Genomic DNA, 12,048 nt, shown 5'->3' with positions numbered 1-12,048 from the left:
AAACAACCTAACCTACAATTTAAAGGAATTAGAGAAGAAAAATAAACAAACCCCAAAGTCAGCAGAAGGAAGGAAATAATAAAGTTTATAGAAGAAACAAACAAAATAGAGACAAAAAAACAATAGAAAAGATCAATGAAAACAAGAGCTGTTTTTTTGAGAAGATAAACAAATTTGATGACTCATTAAGAAAAAGAGAGAGGACCTAAACAAATAAAACAAGAAATTAAAGAGGAGATATTACAAACGATATCATAGAGATACAAAAAAATCATATGTAAATACTACAGTTACATGTCAACAAACTGGACAGCCCAGAAGGAATGTTAACATTTCTAGAAACATACAACCTTCTAAGACTGAATCAGGAAGAAACAGGCAATCTGAACAGGGAGGTCATTAGTAATGAAATTGATTTCATATTTTAAAAAAATTCCAGCAGGAGTTCCCGTTGTGGCTCAGTGGGTTACGAACCCAACCAGTATCCATGAGGATGCAGGTTCGATCCCTGGCCTCACTTAGTGGGATAAGGATCTAGTGTTGCTGCAAGCTGCATCATAGGTCACAGATGAGGCTCAGATCTGGCGTTGCTGTGGCAGTGGAGCAGGCCTGTGGTTACAGCTCTGATTTGACCCCCTAGCCTGGGAACTTCCATATGTCGTGGGTATGGCCCTAGAAGGACAAAAAATATAAATAAATTAAAAACTCTGGGCAAACAAAATTCAGAATTGGATAGCATAACATGGGAACTCTCCCAAACCTACGAAGAAAAACTGATACCTATCCTTCTCACTGAAGAGGAGGGAACACTCTCAAATTCATTCTATGATAGCACCAAAAGCAGACAAAGACACTACAGAAAGAGAAAATTACAGGCGAATATATATGATGAATATAAATGCAAAAAATAGTAGCAAACCCAATTCAGTAATATATTTAAAGACTCATACATCATGATCCAGTGGGATTTATTCCAGGGATGCTAAAATGGTTCAATAGCCACAAATCAATGTGATACGTCACATTTTTCAAAAGGATAAAAATCACATGATCACCTCAATAGATAGAGAAAAAGCATTTGACAAAACTCAACATCCATTTATGACAAAAACTCTCATCAAAGTGGGTATAGAGGAAACATACCTCAACATAATAAAGTCAATTTATGACAAAACCACAGTTAACATCATACATAACAGTGAAAACTGAAAGCTTTTACTCTAAATTCAGAATAAGACAAAGATGCCTATTCTCACCACCTCTATTTAACATAATATTGGAAGTCCTAGCCAGAGCAGTCAGACAAGAAAAAGAAATAAAAGGCATCCAAATTGGAAGGGAAGTAAAACTGCCACTCTTTGCAGATGACATGATACTATGTACTGAAAACCCTAAAGTGTCCACCAAAAAAGCTATTAGAATAAATGAATTCAGTAAAGTTGCAGAAAGAGAAAGCAAGAAAACAATTCTGTTTAATAATGCATCAAAAAGAATAAAGTACCTAGGAATAAACTTAACCAAGGAGGTGAAAGACCTATACTCTGAAAACCATAAACACTGATGAAGGAAATCGAAGATGATACAAAGAAATGGAAAGATATCCCATATTCGTGGATTGAAAGAATTTATAATATTAAAATACCCATACTACCCAAAGCAATCTACAGATTGAATACAATCTCTATCAAAACACCCATGACATTTTTCACAAAATTAGAACAAATCATCCTAAACTATATATGGAACCACAAAAGATCCTAAATTGCCAAAGCAATTTTGAGAAAAAAAGAACAAAGCTAGAAGTATTACATTTCTTGACCTCAGACTATACTACAAAGCTACAGTAATCTAAGTAGTATAGTACTGGCTCAAAAAAAGATACAGAGATCAAGGGAACTGAATGAAGAACTCAGAAATAAACCTATGCATTTATGATCAATTCATCTACAACAAGGAGGCAAGAATATACAATAGGGGAAAACTGGTCTCTCAATAAATGGTGCTAAAAAAACTAGACAGCTACATGTAAAAGAATAAGATTAGAATGTTCTCTCATACCATATATAAAAATAAACTCAAAATGGGATTAAAGGCCTAGATGTAAGACCAGAAACCATAAAACACCTAGAAGGAAAGATAGGCAGAACACTTTTTGAGATAAATCACAACAATATTTTTTTAGGGATTGGCTCCTAAGGCAAAGGAAACAGTAAAAGTAGACGAATGGGACCTAGTTAAACTTAAAAGCTTTTGTACTGCAAAGTAAACCAAAAAACAAAACAAAACAAAAAGACAATTTACTAAATGGGAGAAAATACAGGTTCATGAAAAAATGCTCAACATCACTAATCACTAGAGAAATGTGAATCAAAACCACAGCAAGATATCATCTCACTCCTCTAAGTATGAATGGCTAGCAACAAATAACGAATGCTGGCAAGGAGACGGAGAAAGGGGAACCCTGATGCACTGTTAGTGGGAATGTAAATTTGTGCAGTCACTATGGAAAATAGTATGGAAGTTCTTCAAAAAACTAAAAATATGATCCAGCAATTTCACTCCTGGGTATATATCCACACACACCCCAATTTCACAGCAGCCAAACTATGAAAGCAATCAAAGTGCTCATCAACAAATGAACAGATAACGATATGGTAACAGATAAAATGGAATACTACTTAGCCATAAAAAGCATAAAATCTTGCCATTTGCAACAACATGGATAGACTTGGAAGTTATTATGCTTAATGAAATAAGTCAGAGAAAGACAAACACTGTATATTACACTTACATGTGAATTCTAAAAAATAAAAGACAAAACAGAAACAGAAACAGAATCACAGATATAGGAGCAAACTAGTAGCTATCAGTGGGGCCAGGGAAGTGGGTAGGGACAAGACAGGGTAGGAGATTAAGAAACTATTAAGTGTAAAATAAATAGGGTACAAGGATATATTTTACAGTGCAGGGAATATAGCCAATTTTTTTTATAACTTTAAACAGAGTATAATCCATAAAAAGTGAATTACTATGTATGTTGTACACTTGAAACTATTATATTATAAGTCAACTATACTTCAATTAAAAATAAACCAAGTTATGAACTGTTTATTTCTGGAATTTTCCATTTAATATTTTCAGATCTTGATTGACTGCAGGTAACTCAAACCGTGAAAGCAAAACCACAGTAAGGAGGGACTACTATAATAAGTCAACCAAACCCAAAATATTTGTTCAATGTGTAACAGGCCAAGAATGTAAATCTGTTTAATGACTCCAAATAGACTAAAATTCAAAGAAAATGTATGCTCAAATCAAAATCAATTCTAGCATTCACTGCAATTAGAACACTTTACCATTTTCTTCCATATCGGTTTTCTCTACTTTTGAGCGATCTTCCCGGTTTACCAGTTGTCTGGTAGCACAGACCTGCTTCAGGCCAAGGAAAAGGAAAAGAATTGAAGGCACAATCTGTGCTACCACAGCATCTACTGCAGGAGGTCGATTTTGCAATTCCAAAAGGATACTCAGTCCTATTATACACATCTTTCGATCGTGATGCCTAAAAGTTAAAAGGGAAAAAATTGTGCACATGAGAAATGAGGACAATTCTGAAGAAATTTTAAAAAAGAATGTCTATAGTATACTCTAAGGTTCATTTAATGGAGTAATACAGAGGTATTCCCATTTTATACTATATGAAATCCTATGTAAATCAAATATTGTAACTCAATTATCACTATCAAAGACCTATGGGAAGTCTGCAATTAATACGGTGAATCTTCCTGCTGTATAGCACTGGGAACTATGTCTAGTCACTTATGATGGAGCATGATAATGTGAGAAAAAAGAATGTATGTATGTATGTGTGACTGGGTCACTCTGCTATACAGTAGAAAATTGACAGAACACTGTAAACCAGCTATAATGAAAAAAATAAAAATTATTATAAATGAAAAAAAATACGGTGAATCTTGATGTAATTTTTTTTCCTTGGTCCTTTCAGGGCTGCACCCATAGCACATGGAGTTTCCAGGCTAGGAGTTCAGTTGGAGCTGTAGCCTCCGCCTACGCCACAGCCACAGCCACGCCAGATCTGAGTTGCATCTGTGACCTACACCACAGCTCACAACAACGCCAGATCCTTAATGCACTAAGCGAGGCCAGGGATGGAATCCGCAACCTCATGGTTCCTAGTTGGATTCGTTTCCGTTGCGCCACGACGGGAACTCCTTGATATATTATTTATTTATGATAAATTATACTATATCTGGGCCTTAGCATAATAAGTTTTATTAAAGCAGGAATATTTATATTTTAACAGCATAAAATTCCTATCCTATGGGGAGAAACAAGGAGTTTCTTAGACTGTCTTCACTGGATGGGTCTCCAAGGTTTCTTGGCACATAAACCATACACTAACCCCAGGTGCCAAAAGCTACTTCAAAAACTCTGCATCTAGGAGTTCCCGTCATGGCTCAGTGGAAACGAATCTGACTAGCATTCATGATGACGAAGGTTCGATCCCTGGCCTCGCTCAGTGGGTTAAGGATCCATTGTTGCCGTGAGCTGTGGTGTAGGTCACAGATGCAGCTCGGATCTGGCATTGCTGTGGCTGTGGTGTAAGCTGGCAGTTACAGCTCCAATTCAGCCCCTAGCCTGGGAACCTCCATATGCCATGGGTGCAGCCCTAAATAGATCAAAAAAAAAAAAAAAAAAAAACCTGCGCCTAATTAACTAAAATTAGAGCTATATGTAAATCTATTCAACATCCTTTGCTATAAAAGAGGATAAGGAAAATTTAATTCTGAAGAAAAAAAGTTTGACTGATAAGCATTACACACATTTTTGTATTGTTTCTTCTAAATTGTTTAAAGTTAAAAATATTGAGAATAAAAAACTACTATATTAGTATAACACTCCTAAAATTGCGAGCATGAACCAAAAAATTCATTGGCAGTGAATCAAAATGAGAGTAAAAGACAATAAATCCAACGATGAATATATTACTAACTTCCGCTATTCTTCATTATTTTCACTGCTTGACTGATTCATGTCACTAATGCTAAAGCAGTGTACCATAACAGGAACTGTGTTTGGCCTGAGGACTTCCTCATCCGTGTAGCTTCTAACTAGTAGTGTCCACTACTAGTGTCAAGAAGATCACAGTAGGAAAGATGATTATCAAAGTGGGGCTCTAAAGGATCCAGAGGTGCACAATCTGAGCGTGCCCAATCTATTCAGTAGCTGAGAAAGATTTTCTGCTTTTAGAAAGTTGCTTATAGATACTCATAAAGAGATCCGCAGACCAACTGTGAATGACTAAATCTCCACTCCCTAAATCTTTGTCAGAGATAACTTTTAAGCACAATCTCTTTTTAAAGTATATTCTTCCTTTCAAAGTTTTAATAAGAAATCTAATTCAGGGACAAATTCAGTCTCCTGCAGTAGAAAAATTAGAATGCACACAACAGCTCATAAATATATTCCCCCATTCCTCTTCTACCATCCTAATTCCAGCCTCCATCATCTCCCCACCACTTGGCAGTGTCGTAACTATTCCTGCTGGAAATCTTTTCCCCTCAGAAAATTTTTCTAAATGAAAGTTTATAAAACTTAAAAAGAACACAAATTATTTCTAATGTTTTAAACAAATTAATCAGCAGTCTAGCTCAAATTCCAGCACAACAGTCATTTACATGTGTTGGGTCACTTGAGGTGGGCATGTAACTACTACTTAGGATCTCACCTTTCCTTTGTTGAAAAGCTAGGAGACTGCTTCACATAAAGCCCAACTCTCCTATCAGGTCAGGACTGGGGCCTTAGCTAACAATTCTCTGATCTCACACTAAAAAATAGGCTCTCTTGAGATCTACAGAGTTCAATATCCTGAGACAGTACATTATATTTCTACCATACTCGTGCTTTTCTTAGAAACACAGCTCCATTTAGAATGCTATTTATATATCTATGTTACCCACAGATACTTAACAGTCATGGAACCCAGATGGACACAATTCTTGTTGCCTAGAGGTATAACATGAAGTCAAAAACAAGGCCCATATCTAATTTTCAGAGCCTGCATTCTTTCCACTATATTATACTGCTAAAATACATTCTTAATTTTCTAAAAATTTAATATAGTTAACAGTACACTAAAAATAATTCTTAGGACATAAAAATTCTCTTTCCACATGCTATTAAGGTACATATAAAAAAATCAGCTTTCCAGAAACAGAAACGCAATGTAAATTCCAAAAGACAAGTACATACCCCAGAAAACAATCTGTATCATTCATCCACTGATTTATAAACTGTACAGTTACAGGCCCAGGGTTGTGAGGCAACTGAATTCGTTCTAAAGTATGTAGCAGCAAATCAGGGTTGTAGTACAAGGCAGCAATAGCAACCTGAAGACACATAGTACGAAGCTCACTGGTTTTGACCCCTCGGGTTAATCTCTCCAAAACAAGTTGAACAAAGAGTGGAATGCACTAGAACAAAAAAGAAAAAGAGAATCTCAGTAACTCCTACAGAAAGATGAATGTTCATTTAGTGTAATCAGTAAATAAGATACTCAATGACAATAAAGCTTTTGTGTTTCAATCATTTTTAGAATTATTAAACAAAATTTCTATTCTCCTAAAAACCCAGAGTTAGTAAATGGCCAAAAAGAGGTCCTGGAGTAATATCAATATGTCTCCTTCCCTTTGAAACTGAAGATTACATTTAGCTGAAGACTGTCCGATAAGAGTCTACAATCAAATGATGGCAATAATCCAAATGTAGACTCAATCACTTCCATGTTTAAGTTAAAATGACTAAGGTGGAGTTTTTCTTTGATAAATCAATTTAGAAACACAGTTGACCCTTGGACAATGTGGGTTTGAACTAGATGAGTCCATTTACATGCAGATTTTTTTCAACAGCAAATACTATAGAACTACACTAGCTGTGATTGGTTGAATCCATGGATAGGGAGGAACCATGTATACAGAGGGCCAACTGCAAGTTATATACAGATTTTTGACTGCATAGAGGGTGAGTGCCTCTAACTCCTGCAGTGTTCAAGGGTCAATTGTTAATAAATTAGACTAAGAATAAGCATGATGTGATTAGGATTCCTTTTGAGAAAGAAAATTCCTAAAAAAAAATAAAGTCACAGGGATGTAATACACAACATGTACAATTAATAATAATGCATTGTATATTTGAAAGTTGCTAAGAGAAATTATTAAAAGTTTCTCATCAAGAAAAAAATTTCATAACTTTGTATGGTGAAGGATTTATCTAGACATTGCCATGAACATTTCACAGTATTTACAAACACAGAATCATTATGTTGTACATCTGAAATTAATATATGTCAAATATAACTCAAAATTTTAAAAAGAAAATTACTATTGGTATAAGTAAAAGATTGAAGAAAATGGTGGAATTCACATACTAAAATAAAATCACATGACTAATTCTAAAGTGCAATACTGATTAATTTATTAGAAATATTTCCTAATAGCTTTTTTTAATTTTTAATTTTTTATTGAGGTACAGCTGATACCATGTTGTGCCAATTTATGCTGTATAGCAAAGTGACCCAGTCATACAAATATAAATACATTCCATTTCTTATATTATCTTCCATCATGGTCTTTCCCAAGAGATTAGATACGGTTTCATGTTCTATACAGTAAGACCTCATTGCTTACCCATTCTAAATGTAACAGTTTGATTCTACGAACCCCAAACTCCCAGTCCATCTCACTCCTTCCCTCTCCCCGCTTGGCAACCCTAAGTCTGTTCTCTATGTCCGTGAGACTGTTTCTGTTTTGTATATAGGTTCATTTATACCATATTTTAGATTTCACATGTAAGTGATATCTCATAGTATTTGTCTTTCTAACTTACTTCACTTAGTATGAGAATCTCTAGCTGCATTCATGCTGCTGTAAAGGGCATTGTTTTGTTCTTTTTTAATGGCTGAGTAGAATTCCACCATACATATGTACATCTTCTTAATCTATTCAACTGTTGTTGGACATTTAGATTGTTTCCATGTGTAGGCTATTGTGAATAGTGCTGCTGTCGACATAGGGGCATATGTATCTTTTTCAATTATACTTTTGTCCAGACGTATGCCAAGGAGTAGGATCATATGGTAGTGCTATATTTAGTTTTCTGAGGAACCTCCACACTGCTCAACTAGTTGTTTTTTTATATTTTTATAATATTTCTAATATTTCATTGTTAATATACACAAATAAACTATATTAACCTAACTTTACATCTAAAGCAGCTAGAGAGAGAAGAATAGACAAGACCTAAAGTTAGCAGAAGGAAAGAAATCAATGATCAGAGCAGAAATCAATGAAATAGAAATGAAGAAAACCATGGAAAAGATCAATGAAATGAAAAGCTGGTTCTTTGAAAAGATCAACAAAATTGATAAACCTCTAGCCAGACTTATCAGGAAAAAAGAGAGAGGACTCAAATCAATAAAATTAGAAGTGAAAAAGGAGAAGTTACAACAGTCATCACAGAAATACAAAGGATCATAAGAGACTGCTACATGCAACTACATGCCCATAAAACAGACAACCTAGAAGAAAGAGACAAATTCTTAGAAAAGGACAATTTTCCAAGACTAAACCAAGATGAAATAGAAAAGATGAATGGACCAATCACAAGTACTGAAACTGAAACTGTGATTAAAACCAAAGTCCAGGACAAGATGGTTTCACAGGCGAATTCTAGCAAACATTTAGAGAAGAGCTAACAGCTATCCTTCTGAAACTATTCCAAAAACTGGCAGAGGAAGGAACACTCCCAAACTCATTCTATGAGGCCACCATCACCCTGATACTAAAACCAGACAAAGATACCACAAAAAAAAAGAGAGAAAATTATAGGCCAATTACTCTGATGAACATAGACGCAAAAATCCTGAACAAAATAATAGCAAATCATATCCAATAACACATTAAAAGATTGTACATCATGATCAAGTGGGATTTATCCCAGGGATGCAAGGGTTCTTCAATCTCCACAAATCAATCAGTGTGATAAACCACATTAACAAACTGAAGAATAAAAACTCTCAATAGACGTGGAAAAAGGCTTTGACAAAATACAACACCCATTTCTGAGAAAAACCCTTCAGAAAGTGGGCATAGCGGGAACCTATATCAAGATAATAAAGGCCATATATGACAAACCCAGAGCTAACATCATTCTCAATGGTGAAAAGCTGGAAGAATTCCCGCTGAGATCAGGAACAAGACAAGGGTGTCTACTATTCAACATAATTTTGCAAGTCCTAGCCATGGCAATCAGAGAAGAAAAAGAAATAAAAAGAATCCAAATTGGAAAGGAAGAAGTAAACTATCAGTATTTGCAGATGACATGATACTGTACCTAAAGAATCCTAAAGACTCTACCAGAAAACTGTTAGAGCTCATCAATGAATTTGGCAGTCTCAGGATACAAAATTAACACACAGAAATCGGCTACATTTCTATATACTACAATTTAAGATCAGAAAGAGAAATTAAAGAAACAATCTGATTTATCACCACATTAAAAAGAATAAAGTATTTAGGAATAAACCTACCTAAAGAGACAAACGACCCATACTCTGAAAACTATAAGACACTGATGAAAGAAATCAAAGATGACACAGATGGAAAGACATACCACGCTCCTGGATTGGAAGAATCAATATTGTCAAAATGACTATGCTATCCCAGGCAATCTATAGATTCAATGCAATTCCTATCAAATTACCAAGGATATTTTTCACAGAACTTGAACAAAATATTTTAAAGTTTGTTTGGAAGCACAAAAGACCCAGTATAGCCAAAGTCATCTCGAGAAAGAAAAATGGGACTGGAGGAATCAGGCTCCCACTTCAGGCTATACTACACAGCTATAATCATCAAAATCATATGGTACTGGCACAAAGACAAAAATATAGATCAGTGGAACAGGATAGAAAGCCCAAAATTAAACCCACACACCTACAGTCAACTAATCTATGACAAAGGAGGTAAGAATATACAATGGAGTAAAGACAGTCCCTTCAGTAAGTGGTGCTGGCAAAACTGGACAGCTATATGCAAAAGAATGAAAAAGAACACTTCCTAACACCATACACAAAAATAAACTCAACATGGATTAAGACCTAAATATAAGACCAGATACTATAAAATTCTTAGAGGAAAACATAGGTCAAACATTCACTGACATAAATCACAGCAATATCTTCTCAGATCTGCCTCCTAGAGCAATGACAATAAAAACAAAAATAAACAAATGGGACTTCATTAAACTTTCTTAATTAAAGTTTCTTCACAGCAAAGGAAACCCTAAACCAATGAAAAGGCAAGCTATAGAACAGGAGAAAATATTTGCAAATGAAGCAACTGACAAGGGATTAATCTCCAAAATTTATGAACACCTCCTGCAGCTCAACACCAAGAAAACAAACAACCCCCATCAAAAAATGGGCAGAAGATCTAAACAGACAATTCTCCAAAGAAGACATACAGATGGCCAAGAAGCACATGAAAAGATGTTCAACATCACTAATTATTAGAGAAATGCAAATCAAAACCACTATGAGGTACCACTTTACACCAGCCAGACTGGCTGTCATCAACAAGTCTACAAACAATAAATGCTGGAGAGGGTGTGAAGAAAAGAGAACCCTATCATTGTTGGTGGGAATGTAAATTGGTGCAACCACTGTGGAAAACAGTATGCAGATTCCTCAGAAAACTAAAAATAGAATTACCATTTAATCCAGCAATCCCACACCTGGGCATCTATCCAGAGAAAACCATGATTCGAAAAAATACATGTACTCTAGTGTTCACTGCAGCACTATACACAATAGTGAAGACATGGAAACAACCTAAATGTCCACTGACAGAGGAGTGGATAAAGAAGTTTTGGTAAACAAATGAACGTTTCCACAGAAAAGAAACTCATGGACTTGGAGAACAGACTTGTGGTTGCCAAGGGGAGAGGGAGGGAGTGGGATTCTGGGGTTAATAGATGCAAACTATTGCCTTTGGAACGGATAAGCAATGATATCCTGCTGTATGCACTGGGAACTATATCTACTCACTTATGATGGAGCATGATGGAGGATAATGTGAGAAAAAGAATATATATCACCTTGCTGTACAGTAGAAAATTGATAGAATACTGTAAACCAGCTATAATAGAAAAAAGAGATGTGGTACATATACACAATGGAATATTATTACTCAGCCATTAAACGGAAAAAAGTAATGGCATTTGTAGCAACATGGGTGAACCTAGAAATTATCATGCTAAGTGAAGTTAGTCAGACACTGAGACACCAACATTATATGCTATCACTTATATGTGGAATCTAAAAAAAAGGACACAATGAACTTCTTTGCAGAACAGATACCGACTCACAGACTTTGAAAAACTTATGGTTTCCAAAGGAGACAGGTTGGGGGTGGGGGGATGGGATGGGTGTTTGGGATGGAAATGCTATAAAATTGGGTCATGATGATCCTTGTACAACTATAAATGTAATAAAATTCATTGAGTTAAAAAAATTGAGATTTTTACAAAGATATGGCTAGTGTGATTAAAACTCTTCCTTTCTTCCTATATTCTGATATGGAGCATACATTGGATATAGGCTATCCTATTAAAAAATTATTACTATGGTCAAATAATTATTGTGATTCAATGAAGCCATAAGAAAATGTAAACTAAGTTTGAAAAGTTCTTTTTGACATGTTTTAATAATAAAGCTTCATTTTAACAAATATCTACTATTACATGCAAAGCCATTAAGAATGCAAAGTAACTTTGAGGCTTCAAAATTAGTGGAACTGAGATTATGCCTTTATATTATATTAAAACAAAATCAAATTTGAGGACTAATTATGCATAATATCTCCATAAACTACAATGGAATCATCTGCAGTATATATTAAGTGAAGAAGGCAAGAAGGAAAAATATGTTTACTATGCTATTGTTTAAGAAGGTAAAGAGAGAATGAATAT

General features: G+C 35.0%; 1 protein-coding gene across 4 annotated transcripts in view; it reads right to left on the bottom strand.

Annotated features, from left to right (window-relative positions):
* IPO8 (importin 8) overlaps positions 1–12,048 on the bottom strand; it is an 82,899-nt gene that overhangs the window by 8,257 nt on the left and 62,594 nt on the right. For all 4 annotated transcript variants that reach the window (XM_003126400.6, XM_084956429.1, XM_005664009.4 and 1 more), the window contains exons 21-22: positions 6,274–6,494; positions 3,357–3,562 (exon numbers count right to left, since the gene is read on the bottom strand). In XM_003126400.6, the coding sequence (XP_003126448.2) occupies positions 3,357–3,562; positions 6,274–6,494 (427 nt within the window). The remainder of the gene's footprint in view (positions 1–3,356; positions 3,563–6,273; positions 6,495–12,048) is intronic.

This window comes from Sus scrofa, chromosome 5 (genome assembly GCF_054392235.1).
Source record: "Sus scrofa isolate SSC_HxYL_T2T_F1_AM1 chromosome 5, Sscrofa_HxYL_maternal_Yorkshire_Landrace_v2.0, whole genome shotgun sequence".
NCBI classification, from domain to species: Eukaryota; Metazoa; Chordata; class Mammalia; order Artiodactyla; family Suidae; genus Sus; species Sus scrofa.
The sequence above is the reverse complement of the archived record's forward strand: the minus strand, read 5'-3'. Positions and strand labels throughout refer to the sequence as shown.